The sequence below is a fragment of the Volvox carteri genome (genome assembly GCF_000143455.1).
Source record: "Volvox carteri f. nagariensis unplaced genomic scaffold VOLCAscaffold_34, whole genome shotgun sequence".
In the NCBI taxonomy this organism is placed as follows: Eukaryota; Viridiplantae; Chlorophyta; class Chlorophyceae; order Chlamydomonadales; family Volvocaceae; genus Volvox; species Volvox carteri.
The window spans coordinates 1,428,016-1,447,028 of record NW_003307577.1 but is presented as its reverse complement, the minus strand read 5'-3'; the positions used below and the strand labels follow the sequence as shown (position 1 = coordinate 1,447,028).

The following is a 19,013-nucleotide window of genomic DNA, read 5'->3' as shown; positions in this document are numbered from 1 at the left end:
CAAAACACTATCTCCATTTACCGACATGCCCGATGCAGATGGGGGCAGAGGGTGTGCCCATGCAAGCACGATGCAAACACCAATACTCACAACGCTCCCACGCCATGCACATGCATATGTGCATACATACATACATACATATATACACACATGCTCCCAAAGGGCACGCGCGCGCGATACCGTGCAACTGCGGGTGTCCGCACTCCACACCGAGCTCCCAGGGCCGCACACATCTGGCGCCGCTGTTGGACTGGATGGTAACTAATCATACAAATGGAGCGCAAACAGTTACACATATGCATGTATGTATGTATGTCTGATATACATAAGAGATATACATAGCGACTTCGGAGATCGTCGTCCGGTAGTCCAGTAGGTAGGTGCAAGCAACTGCGTACACCATGCGTACATTCCCAAGAAGGCAGAATGCGTCAACTTCAAGCTTTATAAGAATTAGGTGGTACCGAATCGGGTTCCATCCTGCATTGACTCATGGAGAACGACTCGAAGGACGAGGCAGCGACCCATACACACACACACACACCTCCTCCTGCCCGGCTAGGGCAACTGTGCGCGACATGCAGAAGGGACATCGCCGTACATCGCCGTACATATGCTGGCGAAGACCCACAACGATACGATACGATACGATACGGCACGGTACGGTAACTCACAATACGGTAACTCACGAAGCTACACCACTCGACACACACATGTATGTGTACGACATTAATATACGGATGGACAGACGGATGTTCATTTTTTCCAAAACCGAAAAAACAACCGACCTGCCCCCAAAGCCCCTCTCACGCGGAGCATCAGCTCCGAAACACCCAGGAAGTGGAAATCGCCCGAGCGAGCCTGGAGCCAGGATCATCTGGCTTTTTCTAAGATCCCACGGACCAGGACGGACAGAAGAGTTAGATGGTGGGCCTCCATCGGGGTTCGCGAATCGAGGCGAAGCTAGCTGCCACGACGTGTGGACGGACCGGCTGCAAGGGCCCACATTGCAGGCTACATCTAGGACCACCACCACACATCGCGAGCTTCTGAAGTCCTCCATTGGAAAGCACCTCCATGATGAAAACCCAACCAACATAACAAAGTTTTCACCGCCGTTTTCGGGCAAATCTGCACATACACACACGCCCCGTGCACTTCCCGACTGGTTGGCCGGTTGGTGACATAATACGACGCCTATTGCGTCTACCATTTTGTATTGGTACAGGAACAAAGCAAAGACAAAAACAAAATTTTCAGTTTTTCGAAACGTTCCAGAGGCATCACAGCGGCGCACAGCGGAGAGCGCGCTGGGAAAGGTTTATTGTGACTGAGCTCCATCGCCATCACCACCACCACCACCAAGGCGCGGCCGTACGTCTCAAATACGGTTATTAGGGTTGCGAGGGGGGTCGTTGCCAATTTTGGACTGATACGATATTTATTGGAGGACTCTTGAACGCCTTAACTTCGAATCGCAAAAAAACGTTGTAGACACAACCAGCTGGCCCCAAAGACGCACTAAAAATGCCAGCGGTGGACATACATATACATACACATACACACACAGGTTTGCGCCAACGCAGGGGCAGTGGTAGGATTAGCCCTGCATGGAGCCTAGACCAGACTGTACGACAGATGATAGTTAGAAAATGAAACCGGGCGGGGACAGAATTCGCAAGGATTGGGGTGGCGCTATTGGCGCACCGGTGTGGGTGGAGTGCAGCCATTGGTAGATCGCGCAGCTGTAGAGCATGCGCTTTCGGTGGAACGGAGGTTGCTTGGCGTCTGAGCTGGTGTGTATGTAGCTGGCTAGAGGATTTGAACAGGTGACGGCGCCTTGTTGTTGTTGATAAGAGAGAACGGATAGGACTCTGACGACCGACCTAGCGCCCCTCCAATCATGGAGAGTGCTTCAGCGGTCGTTCCCGTTGGGGTATACGGTTAGGTGCCCCTGGCCAGTGTCAGGCCCGGATCGATATGTAACAGATACACACTCTTCGGTGCTAAGCGAGCTCGTGTACCGCCATCGGCAATTCCCTCATCGCAGCTCCGAAGATCATTAAGACACGCCCACACACACATACACACATATACACACACCATGTATGTATGTGTGTGTATCTGTTTATTATCTGTTTATCGCACACAGATAAACCGCGCGGGCAGCAACCAGCCATCCGCAATCCGCTCGTACCGCTATTCGGTAAAGCAGTCCGGTACGGCTGCACGGACGTGACGATTGGGTTCCAGATCCAAAATTCAAAAGAATAAAATTCCGGCGCGGAATTACGTTGACCGCAGCCGGCCCAGCCTGAGCAGCACATAAACGCCCCTAGCATCACTCCGAAAAAAAATAGATTAAGCAACCAACCGGTAGTGTATTAGTTGACAATCCTTTCTCTAGATGGGCCGAGATCCCGCCGAAAAGGAGGACGGAAGAAAGGCACGCATCCTTGCCGCAGGAGGTATTCATGTCGACAGTAACCGATAACGCAGCTTGCTAGCGCGTATGTTCTAATCGCGTGTGTGTCTGATACAGTAAATTCAATGTTCCCGCTTGCCTGCCAGTCTGCCTCGATGGATAGATAGATAGATACATGGACAGATAGATACATGGATAGATAGATAAAGCTCAACAGCAAATAATGCCCTTTGACAGGGGGACCGCCGGGAACTGCGAACTATAGTCCAACAACCGTACATCAACACACTCTCCAACGGCAGACCCACACTCCCGAGCGACGAGGGGCCGCCTCTCGGGGGGCCCCTCTCCGTACAGACTGTCCGCCGTACCGCACATTAACCTACACCCTACGACCTGCCCTGTGCCACTCCGTCCACTTGGCGGTCTAGTCCTGCCGGCCCCGGGCAGTCCGCCGGCTGCGAGCTGCGGAGGCTCCGCCTGCCTTCCTGAAGGTATGTGGTGCCCGGTGGCAGCGCCTAGGAGCAGTAGCAGTGCACGAGGCTTCTTCCCAAGCCGACCAAGCCGGCCTGCAGCTGCCGCCACCACGCTCTGGGCGCGCCGGCGCCGACGGCAGCAGTGGCCCGCGAGTCGGTCGGTCTGCCGCCGCCGCCGCCGCCGCCGCCCAGCCGCCACCGCCGCTGCTGCGGCTCGGCGGCCATCGCCGTATTGTCCCCCGCTTGCCTTCCTGATTCTGATGGCCCCAGCGACCCATGGGTCGATGTCTCTCCCATAGCCGCCATAGCCGCCTCCCAGCCGTCCGGTAGATCCAGCAGTGGGCCCCCCGTCCGGGTGATGGAGGGCACACGCATGCCTCGTTGCTGCTGGCGGGAGGGCTGTTGCTGACACCGCTGCGGCGGCTGCTGGCGGCGCCTCCGCCTGGACGGCTGTCGGCTAGGGAAGGACAGCTCCGAAAATGTGTGTTGCTGCTGCTGCTGCTCCCCATCCTCGTCGCCATCCGGTGCCCACAAACTGTCCCAATCGCCGTCCGCCGTACTCACGTCTGGCATGCTAGACGGCAGCGGCAGCGTCCACGTCTCGGAGCCCTCTCGCCGCGCCGCCGCCGCCGCCGCCGCGGCGGCCACTAGCACTGTCATGCGGTGTAGAGAGAAGACGCAGCTGGGGGCTTTAAAACTGGAAAATCCGGTTGACGTCAACAGACTGAAGCTGTTTCGGTCGACGTCGACGTCAGCATGACCAGTTAAGCCGTACTCGCCGTATCCTGATTCCGTGATGGCGCCTCGCAGCGCCCTCCCCCGCCCGCCGGCCCCGGTTGGCAAGGCCCCGTGGCCAAGTACGGTACTGCTGCCGCCGCGGCCCCGTACATCCCCACTGCCTTGTCGTACTACCTTCCGGAAGCGACCCGGGGACCAAGTGGTGATACCCGCGCTGGCCAGCAGAGCGCCGAAGCCGCGGCGGCGGGCACCAGCATCACCGCCGCCGCCACCGCGGCCCGCGGCCGCCCCGGCAGCAGCGGGTCCCGCGAGCCTCCGAGGGGTCTCCGGGTCGTATCCCGGGTTACAGACACGCCGCTGTGGTCGACCGCCCCGCATGCGGCCGCGGCCAACAAACCGGTACCCAAACACCGAGGCCGAATCTGGCGGCGGCGCTGCCACCGCCGACATTCGCGCCGCCGCCACCTGGCCTTCGACTTGGCCCCCGGTAACGGCCGCAATGCCCGTCGTGTCCACCTCCCGAATTGCCGATAAAGTATTTACTGTCGCATCTGCGCCGTCTACCGCTGGCGCCGCTGCCCCCTCATCTGCGGGTGCGCCGACGGTTGCGACGTCGATGGCCGGAGCTGTAGCAGTATCCACCGCTGCGGGGGCAGCAACAGCAGCTTCGTCTCCGCTGTCCCTGACACCCCTACTGCTGGTGGTGATGGTGATGGTGGGGATGGGGGTGGGGGTGGTGGTGGTGGTGGTGGGGATGGTGGTGGGGATGGTGGTGGGGATGGTGGTGGGGATGGTGGTGGGGATGGTGGTGGTGATGGTGGTGGCGTCCTCAGCCCTTGGAACCCCGCCTGTGGTCACTGGTACGACACCCGGTAGTAGGCCACTGGCAGCTTTCTTGGGAAGGAAAGGACCTAGCGAGGCATCACAGGGCAGGTTCAGGATCTGGATCTGGATCTGAGCCGGATCTTCGGATGACCGACAAATATCGCCGCCCTCGAACAGCAGTCGCCTCGCCTGGTCGGTCGTCGTGGCTGATTCGGTGATACTGTCGTCGCCGATGGCGTCGTCGCCGGTCAGGTGAGTAATTGCAACAGCGGTGACGACGGCAGCGGCGGCGGTGCCGCTGGCGACACCACCTATGTCCAAGCCCGTTGCCATCTCCAGTTCGAGTCCCAGCCCCCGCAAGGTCTCTGTTACTGTTGACGTGAGCCCGCATGGGCCAGCGGCTGCGGTAAAAATTGTAGACCTTCCCTTGAAGCCCCGGGAACCAACCGCCGCGCATACAGGCGCCGCTGGCTGTTGCGCTGCTGCTACTGCTGGTGCTGGTGCTACTGCTGGCAACGGAGAAGCGTTGGCGATGTAAGTCAGCGGCGGCGCAGCCGGCGGCGGCGGGAAAGCGGCGCCTGTAATGGTACTTAAAGGCAAAGGCTCCTGCTGTGTCGTCCACAGCGCAACCTCGCAGACGGCGGTGGCACTGTCCCCTTTCCCAATGCAGCCGCTACCTGCAGTGCCTCCGACGGCGGCGGTGGCGCCAGCTCGTGCTACTGCCGGGCGGCTGCTGCTGCTGCTGCTGCTGCGCCCGTTCTCCTCGCCCCGTCCAAGGTGCTGCGGCACCGGCTTCAGAGGTGCGCAGTCGCTGCCACCGGAGACAAACGCCTTCGCGGCGGCTGCCCCAGCGCTAAAGGCTTCAGCTGCCACGGTGGCGGGGGGCGCGGCGGCGGCGGCGGCGGCAGTGGCGGCGACAGCGCCGTCACAGCAGCAGTGAGGAGGTGCGTCCATCGCCGCTGTCACTGCCGCTGCGACTGCCACTGCCACTGGCGGGACCTCCAACTGCGACACCCCTTCTTCCCCTTCCTCTTCCCCTAGGAGGTGCATCCAGGGCTCCAGCTCACCGTGGAGCCCGTCTCCTGATGTAGGTTCGCTGCGGGAGGCGCAGGAGCGGGGGCAGGAGCGAGCCCCGAGGACGGCCCCTGGGTGAGCAGCGCTACCGCTGTCCGCGTCCCCACCACCACCATCATCATCATCACCATTATCAGCAGCAGCAGCGCCACCACCGGTGCGGGCGCCGCCGCCACCACTGCGTTCGCGAATACGCTCGCTCGCTTGTAAGAGCTGTCGTTGTTGCTGCAATTGCGATTGCGGTTGCGGTTGCGGTTGCTGCTGGTGGTGCAATGGATGAGGATGGGAGCCCCGGCATTGTAAGGAAGGCCCGCAGGGGGTTGTAAGTAGGAGGCGGGTGTGGAGGCGGGGCGGGATTTGCGGGGGTTGGGGTATGTGGGGACGCTGGCACTGTGGAAGTTTGGCAGTATGTCCGCTGCAGACTGTGGTGCTGGCCAGACTGGACGCGCTGTTGAAGCTGGGTGGAAAATGTTGGCCCAGGCCGCAATTGCCGCTGGAGTGGCGTGAAGTGGAAGCATCTGATACGAAGGAAAAAGGGTTACCTTCACAGGTGTCGGATTGCGTGCTGCTAGGCAGGCAGCGTATGCCTGCGCTGCTGGTAGCAATGCTCGTGCAACTGTCTTGATGATGCCGGCGGCCAACGCTGATTTTGTCCGTTGGGATCCCAACATGGCCCTGCTCACCGCAGCCGGACGTTTCCACCGATAAAGCTAAAGATTTATCGCCAATTCCGGCGAAGGAAGCATGCATCGCCATTTGGTTTAGGTCCACCGATATTTTGCAAGGTTGTGAATTACCAGCAGGGTTCACGCGCGGCCGCTGACCCGTATGGACAAATGGCACAGAGCGAAGCAGGTTTGTCGTGATCGCAGATACGAAGACCACTTTTAAGGCCTGTTGAAATCAGAGGACAGGCGGTGTGGGACGCGGACGGGCAGCCGTTGAAGTACACCCAAACATGACTATGGCAATGTTGCGCGATGCTTAGCATACCGCTTCTCTGTCATTGCAAATTCAAAGCTATTAGAACACCATGGGAACAAGCGAGTCCAAGTGGATTGTTACGGCCTTGGTGCTCGGTTGATTTTCAATTATAGTGACAGACCAATCTGATAAGGAATATATGGGACAAATGACATTCTTGGAGCTATGTGAGAACAATTGAAGAGCAATTCATAGGGTATTATTAGCACCTGCAGCTCGTGTCTACAGCCACTCTCGCGAGGCCCTACCTCTCAGGAAGCTCTCATGGAACAAATTATTCATCTGTAAGGCACTTTGGAGCATGCGCAAAGACGAGCACACGCGCACCTTCTTATCATCGCGCAGGCGTACGTCGAAGCCGGAATACTGCTAGGATTGTACCTTAACAATTGAACAACCTATTAAATATAATATTATATTATAACAGATTGGTGTGTTTATGCTGTGCGCATGAATCCCCAAGAATTCCCAACAACTTTGTCCCAGTCATGTACTGTGATCACGTGTAAACAGCAGTACACAGAAAACTCTGCTGTGTAATTTCCGGAATAACTTCAGGCAAACTGCGGATTGGCCTGATGTGCCCTTTGCTCAGCATGAAGGAGACGGGAACATGTACGAAAGGCTAAATAATGCCAGGCCAAAACGGTCCTGCATCTGAGAGCTCCACGCATTATGCATTTTATAATTTTTGTTTTGATGAATAAAACCTTTACGGGTGCGCCGCACTGCATTGGGTCTTCGCTGGCCTGGTTCAAAAGTATGGGAGAATGGGACTCCGAGCCTTTATATACGATTGCAGAATCCTCTTATACTAGTTTGCCCATCTGGAACTTATGGTACGCGCATGTGTCATTCTTCGAGTTTCCGTACAGCCAAGGGCGGTTGGTCTAGCTGAAAGTTTAATGACATGGTCCCACCCGTCCTGCAGCTGGGAAGGTGCAAATGCTCCCCCATAAATACAGCTCTAGGACCGACCTAAAAATTGAGCCTAAGACCCTTTGCAACGCTGCTTCAGCCTAATAGCATAATTAGTGATCCCTCGCCCCCAGGTCCAACCCTTCCAACCCCAATGCCCCATAATTTGCATGCCGTGCCATGCCGGCTCTGCGCGTTTAAGTAATCAGACCTTCTGAATAATCCGCAACAATGTATTACGACACATAGATCAATACCAAATTCAGCACATTCGCAGAGAAACTCGACCGGTGTTGGAAGGATCAAGCTCGCCGCAAAATACGTAGAGCTGCCGAGCTTGCTGGTGATGGAGAACAGTCGGTCCCTTTAGCACGTCATAAGGGCCACGTACTTAATGTTCCACTGCCTGGACCAGATGGCCGTTTCCAGCCCGCTCGGAAGAACCTCAGCCAAGAGAAGAAATTAAAAATCGCGAGGAGAGGCTTCCACCGGGCTCCGTGCCCAAGGAAACAGCTTCAGGCGATAGCTGCGACAAGGGAGCTGCATTTATAACAGACAACGAAAAGGCCCATGCAGCTCCTCCTGAAGCTCTGGGAGATACGGCAGCTGCTGACCAAGGGGCCCAGGGCCCCGCCCGCGGGCCGAACCCTCCTGGTCGTCGTAGACAGCTGCATGGCCGTGGCCGGCTTCCGTCGCCGTCGGGGGCCAATGGGCCCCCTCTGGAAGGAGTGGTCCCCAACAGAGGCGGTACGGCAGCTGAGGGTATTGGGATGCCGGAGGATTCAGCAGCCCTCCAAGAGCCCGAGGGTGGTCGTTGTGGGAGGTTTGTCGGTGCTCGGAGCAGTCGCGGTGCTGCCATAGCCGTAGATGTTAAGGCCGTTTACGGCCAAGTCACCAGCGTGGTTGCAGTGCGGCCAGCGGGTCTGTTTGTCCTGTAGTGATTTAGGCTGGCTGGCTGGCTGTGTGGAACGACAACAGGTCTCATTTCTGGTGGATGAAGTTTAGGACTGTGCTTTTGACTGCTGGGATAGAGCTGTGACAGACACCGACGGCAGCCAGTTGGGTTAACTTGGCGAACACTACACGTCGCGAATCCATCTGAGCAGGGGAAGATGTCCTTTACGATAATGCCAAGGGCCTCTAAACGACGCGTTACGCCAAAATTCGGACCTTGTCTGTGGTGGCCAGACTCTCTGTGCAGTCCCGAGCTGACATCTTGGGCGGCGCCATGGCCACCGCCACGATATGCAGTAGCCCTTCCGCTTGCACTGATTGATGCCATGAGGGCGCATCTAAGGCGGCGAGTCAGGAGGTATCTAGTAAAGGTTCCGCATGCGCTGACCTTTCGCTCTGGCCGCCCCTATCCTTGAGCAGCGCATGGGAGCAGCACAACCGAGACGCCTCCGCACCTCAACGACCCCACGGATATCCCAACCGCTGACACTCTCAATACATATGTACCTCTCCCTCCCGGGTACAGCACCCGGCCTTGGTGCCTGCACAAGAACTCTTCGGCCATTTGTAGAGTATCAGACGGAGTATCAAGTCTAGCCAGGTTCATACCCCAAGTGCGGTATCAGTCTTTGTGCACCGTGCTCCGGCGCCTGGCCCATGTGTGCCCATGCGTACACACGTCCGATATGCACACAGCGAGAGAACGTTTAGCACGAGGAAATATCTGCGGTGCGCTGTACGTGGACCTGGTTTACCCCAGTCATGGCTGCTCGCCACGGCCGGGGTGACCCTTGTTAGGCGACGGAAGAGCCTGTGTTGGGGTCCGTGCAACATACGGGGGACCCCCGGGCGGGCGGTTACGGACGGCCCTCGCTCGCGCGGGTGGAAGTTGTCAGCCTTGCGACATACTGGTAGCGAACCGCATGTACGTACGTATGTGTGTAGTCACAAAGGCACGCAAGGGGCATTTTATGTTTGGCGTCGGAGACAACGCATGTTACCGGTATTGTGCACGCCAACCAACCAACCAACCAATGACGCGTGCAGTGGTGGTGGTGATTTCAGCAGCGAACAAGTGTTGTTGTGTCAGGGGGTGCAGCACCCCAGACGTGAGGCCTTTCCTTCGTAACGTTAGTGCCGGTCTCAGGCACTCTAAGGCTCGGCCTCGTGCAGCAGAGACCAGAAATATCTCAGCACGCTCTCTACCATTTTCGCTTCAGTGCTACTTTACAGGCCCGGCCACCCTTTTGGAGCGCTACAACATTGTAACTGAAGCTGTGCAAGAGGACGCATGGAGGCGTATGGAATGGAAGCGTGCGATGACCTCCATTCACGTGTGGCCTTCGTGGCACGCAAGGCAAGAGAGTTTTACAACGCCCCTCGAACGGCCCTACACATGCACGTCGGCCAAGCGGTGGCGGCAAGGAACGGGTTGCCATCGGACAGTTTCAATCTCTACTTCGTCGCATAGTACAGTGCAGGATCAGAACAGCGCCGACGACGATACCCACCACAAGGACGGCATATACCTGCGGGCGCATACTCCTGCAACCAAACCAAATTTCCCTGCCAGATTCATCTCCGGACATACCTACGTGCACAAACTTCTCGCTACTGTATACGACTGTACGACGGCCTCAGGTTGCTCGGCCTGCGCACTAACAGCTTCTACAAAGCTTCTGCTGTTGCTTTGCTTTGGCGACGCAAGTCTAAGCAAGGCCCGGAAGGAGGAAGCCGAGCGTTGTACGTACATTCAGGCTGTTGAATGACCAGGTCCGTCAGACAAACATGGGGGTTAAAACCCGAAGTCATCCAGCCTCCAAGAGCAGACTTGCAGTACTTTCTACCAGGACAAGCCGTCGAAGCTAGGACAGCAAAAGCACATAAGCATATAAGTACTCCACATACCCAAAAAAAACAGCAGCGCCGGCTGCAGCGCCAAATAGATTGGAGCACGCCCAGCAGGAATGCCCGAGGAAAGGACGTGCATGCGTCCATTCAAACGTCACGTTTGAATCGTACAAAAATATTACAACATGCTTCCAGGCGGATAGTCATAACTATAATAGCCTTAGCATGGTTTTTAAGCACATTCGCGATCGTTGTCAGCCAGCCTATTGTTGGACAAATCTTCCCGAAATCCTTCCGTGAATAAGAAAAAGGCAATCTTCATAGGCTTCTTACAACCCAAGGATTAAGAAATGGGTGTGAAGATGCAGCAAAAAAACAAACTTCGCCAGCTCCTGCCGCACCAAGTAGCCCTGGGACTGGTGGGGCGGTCGTCATGCTGGTGTGGGTGCGTGGGGGGTGCGCAGGTCGCCGAAGAGACCAGCAAGGCAGGGCGCATTGAGCCCCGACAGAAGCAGCCACAGCTGTACGGCGGTTGTCCAATGCAAGACAGCCAAGGGGGCCAACCCACGGGAGCCAGGAAGTCGGGTACTACCTCACCCACACCCTCCCTCCCCCAAACCTACTCATCTCGCTCGCCGGCCTGCACTTGGCCACCCCAAAAACACCATCCTGCCACGCCGTGTGGATGCGGATGAAGACAAGCGCAGTCAGCTCCCAAGCAACCCCCGTGTCTCAGTCATCTTCGTAGTGGTAGTAGTAACGTAGTAACTGCGTAATAAGCCGCCACCGAAACAGAATGCAGACCACGCAGCCCGACTACCCTTAACACCGCGCTTAATATACAAACCCGCCCTTCCAGTGCTGGAATGCATTTGCTGAACTTCAGGCCAGAGATTAATCAGAGACAACATACATACATACATACACACATACACGGCAGCTTGTACACTCACTGCGACTACTACGCTGGTGATACATATCAACCGCGGCAGCCGCTTTGCTCCTGCTCCCTCTTTTGCCGTGGGGGGTTCCCGAGTGCCTAGCGGCACGGTCCGAAACCGTCCAGAACGTTATATTGTGCCCAATACAAGTACAACCGTCGCAGGCCAGCGGTTACATCCACATCACCCTACAGTATGCATTTCCTACATTATTGCAAGTTACGCGATGGAGAACAAGGGCGACACCGGCTTCGACCCGTAAACCTGCGCCCATTCCAATATGATGACATATGATGGGTGCGTCAGCAGTATCAAACACCTTTTCGTCGCGCTTCCGGAGGGAAGGGGCGACAGATTTGCATCCCAGGGCCGCTTGCCCCGCTGCGCAGCGCGGCAGAGATACAAGGCCCAAAGGAAATCGAGGTGTCAGAGCGCGACCTGGCTACCATACACAACATCGCGCGGCAAAAGCAACTAGGAAGGTAAAATATTATATCTTCATCTCCAGTAATCACTCTCGCTCAATTACAGGTTGAAACCAGCCGAGACGGAACTGGAGGAAACGCAATGCCGCGCTGCAGCAGCTGCCGGGCCGTACCCGTGCACACCTCACCTAGGTTTCCCTGACCCGCTCCCAGACCGACGCAATCAAGCTGGCGCGGCCCGCCACCATTGCGGCTGTCGTAAGAAAGCAGCAAAAAAACGAAGCATGGCGACAAGAACAACAGAAAGCCAAAGCCCATGCAATTTGGGGTCCAGCACCGCCCCTGCAGCAGTGCCAGCCGCAGCCGTAACGCAGCATTAGCGAAATAAATACCAGCAGTAGCAAGTATCAGCAGTAGCACAGGTTAGCGGCATTCACATCAAAGAGATGCAGTAACAGAGATTGCCTCCACAGCAACCTGCAGCCCACTTTTCACCAGACGGGGCCGAAAAAGGGCTCCTGCACCATCATCATCGGTACACCCTCAAAACACACACTAAACCTCAAACCGTCTGCTGCATCTACAAACCAAGCCATCAATAGCCACCGACTGAATAGCGAGTCAGTTAACTTGGCAGTTAAAATAACCACCAACCTAGCAACCAACAAGGTGCTGACGAAAGCCGTCATACACAGTGCCGCTCCGGGTTCCTCCTCTTCGCCTACGTCTTTCTCCCCAGGTAGCGCTACCTTCATGTCTCAACTCCGGGAACCCCTGTTCAAACCCAACTTCGGCCGCCTACCTACTACTGGAGCCACTGTTTTGCCTACTGCATGCAGAAAATCATGCCCTCGACAGTCCTGTGAATCAGGAAAACTGGAGGATAAGCATCCCCACCCCCTTGTCTACACACACACACGCTCTCTCTATATATATAAATATATAAATATATATATATATACATACATATATACATATATATATACATCACGTGACGCGGATCAAACTGGAGTGACAATTATAGATTTATGTTACCATTTGTGGAATCATGTAAGGAAAGATAAATGGCAGCGGGAATTAGAAAATCGACAGAATTCAATAGCGCACCTTGTCACTCATCTCCCAACACGTCAATTATTAAGGTTACCTCTGTATGTACATATGTAATAAAAACGAGCCTGAAGGCAGGTACGGGACTTCTGCAAGTCGCGTCGGTATGAGTTACCGCGATGAGGAGCCGTACGGCTCTCCTGTCCAAGCATGTCGCATACCTGCTTCTGCACCCGCAATACCAACATCCTAATAGTACATCAAAATAAACGATAAATCTTCAGACCACGGTAAGTGGTAGTTCTCCTTCCTCTTCAGAAGCGCATCAATATATAACCCTCAATCTCAACCCAATCTCACTATGCACGTAGCTTAATTCAAACGCACCAAATCCCTAATAACAACACACGATCTCCGCACTGCATTTCCAGACGCTCCAGCGTGTGTCGCCATAGCCAAGTTCCCTCCCTTCCTCCTACCTACATAAAGCCTCTCAGCAACCAACAGCGCGCTTACAGCACACCACGCAAGGCGCGGGACCCCCTTGTGGCGGCCCCCTCCTCAGGCGTCATCGCTCCCAAGGGGGGCGAGACATTTCCTCACTCCTCAGGGGACACAAAGCAGGCACAGGCATGCATGGGACAGGCATGCATGGGACTGCCACCAGCATCATAAGTAATCAAGGGTGAGGACGATCCTCATCCGCAAAATGAAAATCGCCTTTCCAACTCAAAAGGTAGAAACTCTCCCTCCAGGATTTCGTCCACCACTTTTAGATAGTAATGCCACTACCACCTGCAGCAGCACCACCATTACCATTATCACTACCAAAACCAGCAGCACCATTTTGCTTCAGCACCACCACCAGCACCAGCACCACCATAGGCCCAAACCGCAGCACACCACAACTACGCTAGACGCACCACACTGCTCCCTTACCATCGCTCGCAAACTTAGGGTTACCGCTAGCCAAGCCAATCCGCGAATCCCGGCCTCAAGGCCCCCTTCACAGCCACACAGCTCCCGTAGTTAAAGAGGTCAACAGCAGCGGCCGCACCGCGTCCTGCCCTCCACGAAACCACCGCTGGTTATCCTCCTCGTCCCCGCCGTCAACCGTGTACGGCATTGCTCCACGTCTGCCGTACAGTTTCAACCCCGGGAGGCGCACCGCAACCTTTTCTTCATCGCCTTCATCTCCGTCGAACATCAAAGCGAACAGGTCGGCGCTGAGTTGGCTTTGTGGCAGGGATCCGTCCCTGTCAAGCTCCCCCAGGTCCTTAGGGGGAAAGTCGGCCGGCCAGTCCAGCCTGCCAACACATGAAGACAAACCAAAGCCGCCTGTGCACTGTACGGCACCTTTTCGCGGATCCACTGCGCTGCCCAGCAGGTTCAGAACCTCCACTGCCGCAGTGTGCCGCAGCGGCATCTGCAGCTCATGCTGCTGCGCAGTCGCCGCCGGCCGCCGCAGCGACGGCGGCATCCCGCAGGCCGCGGTGGAAGACGTCACCGCCGCCATCACTGGCAATGACCACGACGCCGATGCATCCGCCGGGACGGGAGCACAGTCCACCAAGCTGTACGACTCGGCGCCCGTCATCATCTCCGCAACCGGCGCCGACGCCGACAGGAAGCCGTCGCACTCAAAGCCACATGGCGAGGGGCCCCCACACGGCCAGTGAGGTGCGGCCGCGTCGACGGCATTATCCAAAAGCCCCAGGACCGAACCTCGTTCCTCGTACTGACCCGTGGGTCCATACGGTTCTGCTGGCTCCGGCACCAGCTCCGAAACCGACATCCGAAAGGACCGCACCTCCTGCGGCAACCCGAGCAGCTCCAGTAAGTGTGCGTTACGGCGTGTCGCGCCGCCACCGCCGACGGGCACCCAGTGCAGGCCGTTATTCAAGGCCTGCCTGGCCGCATCCGTGTCGTTAGCCATGTCATCATCATCATCACCACCACATGAAGCGATGGCCGTGCCGACCGCATCCACCTCTTCCAGTTCCTGCGACGGCCCTATCGCAAGCACCGGTGCCGGCACGACCACCGCCGCCGCCGCCACGGCTGCTGCCACCCCGGCCTTTCGCATGCTTCCCTCCTCAGCCACCGCCGCCGCCTCCGCCACCGTCGTCGCCGCCGCCATATCATTCCCCTGGCTGGGCCGCAGCCATGCAGTGACCCGTACAACCGCGGGACGGATTGAGGACTTCTTGCAGCTACAGCCGCTACAGACAGCATTTGGGCCGCCAACGGCATCCGGCTGCGTCGTCCAGTCATCGTCGTCGCACCGAGATGCACAGGGTACAGCCGCACCCGCGCTGGCCCCATCCATGTCATCCGCCGTACTCAGCAGGACTTGAAGCCAGTCCTTAACATGGCACCGTGGCGCTGCCTCACTGAACCCTGTGCCAGTACCTGCTGCTACTGCTGCTCCGCTGCCGCCAGCGCCGCTTTCCAGTCCACGGCATTGGCAGGTCCCCGCCGCCGCCGCCGCCGCCGCCCGGGACAACAAGCTGCAGCTGTTGCTGCAAGCCCGCCCGTCAGCGATACCAACGGCACGGGAGACTGGGTTGGCCGCCCTCTCAATACTCAGTGCGGAGCTTGAGGCGGCTGCTGCGTCCGCCCTGCTGCCGGCCACAGTGGGGGCCCCTCGGAGGTGCGGGACCGGCGCGATACCGCAGCTGCTGCTGCCGCAAGGATGAAGACTCCTGCATGCTGTCTGGATGCCGCCTGAATGACTGGCTCGGCCTGCCTGCTGCTGCTGCTGTTGGTGACCCTGATGGTTTTGATGCGGTGCTAGCGGTTGCAGCTGTAGCTGTGTGTCGCCAGTCTGTAGCTGTAGCAGCTGGTGCTGGGCGTCCAGAGCTTGCCCGAGAGCGGCACAATAGGACGCCACGCCGTAGTTGGCCATGCCGTGGAGGCGGATCGTAGCACCTGGAAGAAGGGGTTTCGGAGGGAAAGTACGAGAGTCAGCAGGCTTGACCCAAATGGCCCGAGAAAGGTCCGGTAGCAGGCGGGCAGCAGGGTTGAAAAGCGATGCGTAGATTCCAAAGTAAGTGGCGGGTGCCTGGTTGGCGGACAAGGTTTGATGGGAAGCAACGTTTTTGCAGCGCTTTCGGATGCTCAGCAGCATGGCGCAGCAAGTGCCAAGTGTATTGAGACGTACCTGTCATTATGTTGAGTTCAAAAATTGGTTCGTCGTCGCTGCCGAGGGGGATCGCGCTGCCGGTGAGAGTGTGGACCTGCAGCCTGAACAACGATGCGCCGCCGGCACCGAGCCAGACGCGCACCGCAATAGCGTCGCCGCTTGGATTGTTTGTTGCGCAGGTGGATCTTAGGTCCATCTCAGCTGGGCGCAGGGAGCAGCAACTTGTACTGTTCAGCGGCAAAAGAGGCTGTAACAAGCGAAGAGCTGCTTGAAAGTCGTCCGAAGCTGCGTGCTCGCAGCACCATAACCTGTGATGTTGTCATAGTGGACGTATCAGGAAAAAACGCCGCCAGGAGTGGACCACCGGTACAGGACGTGCAAAAAGTGCCTTCTACGTGCATGGAGATTGCTCGTGCGTCGGATGTCGAAATGCTTATATTTGGTTTTAGATCGTATTACCTAGCTCTCACCAATCATGCTGCGCATTCACGTGCTTGGACGAGGTCCGCGGCATTGGTTGACCAGGGCTACTCTTAGGAACAACACAGGCCTCATAACTAAAAAGGAGTATAAACAATTGATTTCAACACGAGCGTGGCGACCTCTGAGGGGACTCGAGGATCGCCTCCGCGCTTCAACACATAGCAAGGAATTTTGATGCACAATAACCAAAAGGAATGTTTCTCTTAAGTTTGATAGAGCTCATGCTGACACCGGTCTCACTGCCTTAAGGGTCCTTTAAGGGTCCTTTATGTAACGGTCGTACCGAACTCACACAAGAACTGCGAACACACTCTTCATCGTCTACCATTGTCTAGGAATCAAAAGGGTAGCAAAGGTTTTCGGCAAAGCCACCAAGGCAAGTAGAGGAAAGTCCACCCGCGGGGGTTCAGCCGAAAACCACGGATGGGCAGCTCCAGCTCCAGATGGAGTGGGTGTATCCTCTGTGCACAAAAGGATGAAGTTTCTTTGGGCATTCCTGCATATCCAATTCTTAAGGGACAGTTATTGCGAATCCAATCCCGAAAAATTAGGGCTGACGTGGCTAAGACGTAACCGACTGGCCCGTTAGTCCGCGTAGTCAAAAAGGCGGGTTTCTTTCTTCAGCACACATTCCAACACCATCCTCCTTGCTCTATTGGTTGTGAAGGACTGTTCTCGCACTTCTGCTTCTTTACCCAACCATGGACGATGCCACTCGGCGCCTCCGTGTAGTGTCTGGTCATTTTCGCGTGGAAAAGCCGCCGTCAGCATCCCGTTATCCATTTGACGTGAAGGAGCTGCAACGCATCTTAGATCATGACAACCATGAGCACCGGCAGGCAATGAAGGAGTTCATGAATGACGACCTCTACGTTCCGTGAGTTCCATTGCCCGGATGCTCTCTGTAAAACTTTCATAGGCTTAATTAATCGTGAGGACGCGTGTTTCAGGAGTGCTTGGCAGGACAGCCCTGCGTAAGAGTCTAGTCAGCGTGTTACGGAATGTTTTCACGGCTTTTAATTTTCACCTCTGCTTTTGAGATTTGACCATCTGTACGTTATCGGTGTTGCTATATGCGACCGACTGGGCCAGGGCATCAGGAAACAGCTTTGCCAGTCAAAGGCTCTACAATTCGGCCTTTTGTTCGTTAGCAAGCCTAAGTCCACCCTTTCCCCTTTTTTTCCCTGACTTTGCGTAAACATCCCCCTTTTCCTGCGCATGGCATGCACCGGTAGCTCACGCACATGCATACCCACTGCGTGCACGCCCACACATATCATACCACACGCCTACTACGAAACACACCCAGCCACGCCGCTCCCGCTGACCCATCCCTTTGTTCCCCGTTCTCTTCACAACATGTACTGCAGTCAGTACGACATCAGCCTGCGTGACGAGCGCGAGCTGGCGCTGCAGCGGCTCAAGCGCGTGTGCCGCGCGGGGTTCATCAGCGTTACGGATTTCCGCACAAACCCATTTCGCATCTTTGCCGCGCACGAGGTCGCGGCGTTGTGCGACCCGAGCATGGGCACTAAGATGACAGTGCAGTTCAACTTGGTGGGTTTCGATTTGGGTTTAGGTTCCCCATCTAGGTTTTCAGCTTTATCACACTTTTAAGTTTTTACGGTTTTTAAGAGAGATTCTGCTTTTCTTACAGTTTTATAGTGGTCGATTTTATGGTTTTGCTGACCCCCAAGAGTTACATCGCCGACATCCTAACCCCTCCCACTCCTCACGCACCCCCTGCATCTGGGTCCTACGAAGAGTCCGCTACCACCACCACACACCCCGCAAGGAGACGACCTTTTCGAATTCCCTCCCACTGCACCCTCTCCGCCGGCTTCTACCAGCAATCATTTCTTCTGCTCCTGATTACTATATGATCGCTGTGTGCGTGTGTATGTACATGTGTTTCTTTCCCCGCCCTCCAACTTGTGTAATGTATTCTGCATAAGTATATATTTGCCTGTGCTTATTCTCCACCACCAACACCACCACCATCACCAACAACAACAACACATGATGATCATGATGACGGTGATTTTCAGTTTGGCGGCACCGTGCTCAAGTTGGGCACCGAGCGCCACCACGGGGCCTTCCTTCGCGATATTGACCAGCTGGACGCGGTGGGCTGTTTCGCGCTCACGGAGCTGGGCTTTGGTAAGAGACACGGGGGGGGAGGGGGGCCCTTGAGACGGGGAAGAGAAGGAGGGGGTCACGTGCGAGGGGGGGGGAAGGTATGAAAGGAGGCAAAACTGCCGAATGATGACGCAAAGGACGACGAACGGAGGGGGGGAAAGGGAGGGAGGGAAAAGCAAATGGAGGTAAGGGAGAGGGGAGGGAAAGGATCATCAAAGTATGAGAGGGGGGTGGGTATATACTGATTTTTGGTGATTGCGGTGGAGGGCGGCGAAGGGGCCCTATGTCTCTTAGGAAGCCCTGAGCCTTTCAACTGGAAGAAACCCACCACATGCTGGGCTCAATATTCCACGGGGGGTTTGGGGATTGAATCGCAGGTAACAACGCCGTGGAGATGCAGACTACGGCAGAGTACGACAAGGACACGCAGGAGTTTGTCATCCACACTCCGGGATCGCTGGCGCAAAAGTGTGTTTTTTTTGGTGGGGTGGGGGGGGAAGCAGTGATTTTTTTTTCATTTAGGGGGGGTCTCAATTTATTCCAACCTAAGTAACAAAGTTGCTAGCGTCGCCGTAATGTATTCCT

General features: G+C 56.4%; 3 protein-coding genes across 3 annotated transcripts in view; 1 reads left to right on the top strand and 2 right to left on the bottom strand.

The window, feature by feature from the left end:
• Positions 1-2,943: 2,943 nt before the first annotated feature.
• VOLCADRAFT_93966 (uncharacterized protein) lies at positions 2,944-8,655 on the bottom strand (the record flags this gene model as incomplete). Its single annotated transcript, XM_002953124.1, has 4 exons — positions 2,944-5,073; positions 5,532-5,560; positions 6,222-6,432; positions 8,611-8,655. 4 exons carry the CDS (start codon positions 8,653-8,655, stop codon positions 2,944-2,946), a joined length of 2,415 nt encoding a protein of 804 aa, XP_002953170.1.
• A 5,012-nt stretch (positions 8,656-13,667) lies between these two features.
• Positions 13,668-16,320, bottom strand: VOLCADRAFT_93965 (uncharacterized protein; the record flags this gene model as incomplete). Its single annotated transcript, XM_002953123.1, has 3 exons — positions 13,668-15,592; positions 15,825-16,033; positions 16,277-16,320. The coding sequence occupies 3 exons, from the start codon at positions 16,318-16,320 to the stop codon at positions 13,668-13,670; spliced, it is 2,178 nt and encodes a 725-aa protein (XP_002953169.1).
• A 670-nt stretch (positions 16,321-16,990) lies between these two features.
• VOLCADRAFT_93964 (uncharacterized protein) overlaps positions 16,991-19,013 on the top strand; it is a gene marked incomplete at both ends in the record, with an annotated part of 7,617 nt that continues 5,594 nt past the window's right edge. The window contains 4 exons of the mRNA XM_002953188.1: positions 16,991-17,166; positions 17,660-17,846; positions 18,338-18,449; positions 18,806-18,896. Of these exons, the coding sequence (XP_002953234.1) occupies positions 16,991-17,166; positions 17,660-17,846; positions 18,338-18,449; positions 18,806-18,896 (566 nt within the window). The remainder of the gene's footprint in view (positions 17,167-17,659; positions 17,847-18,337; positions 18,450-18,805; positions 18,897-19,013) is intronic.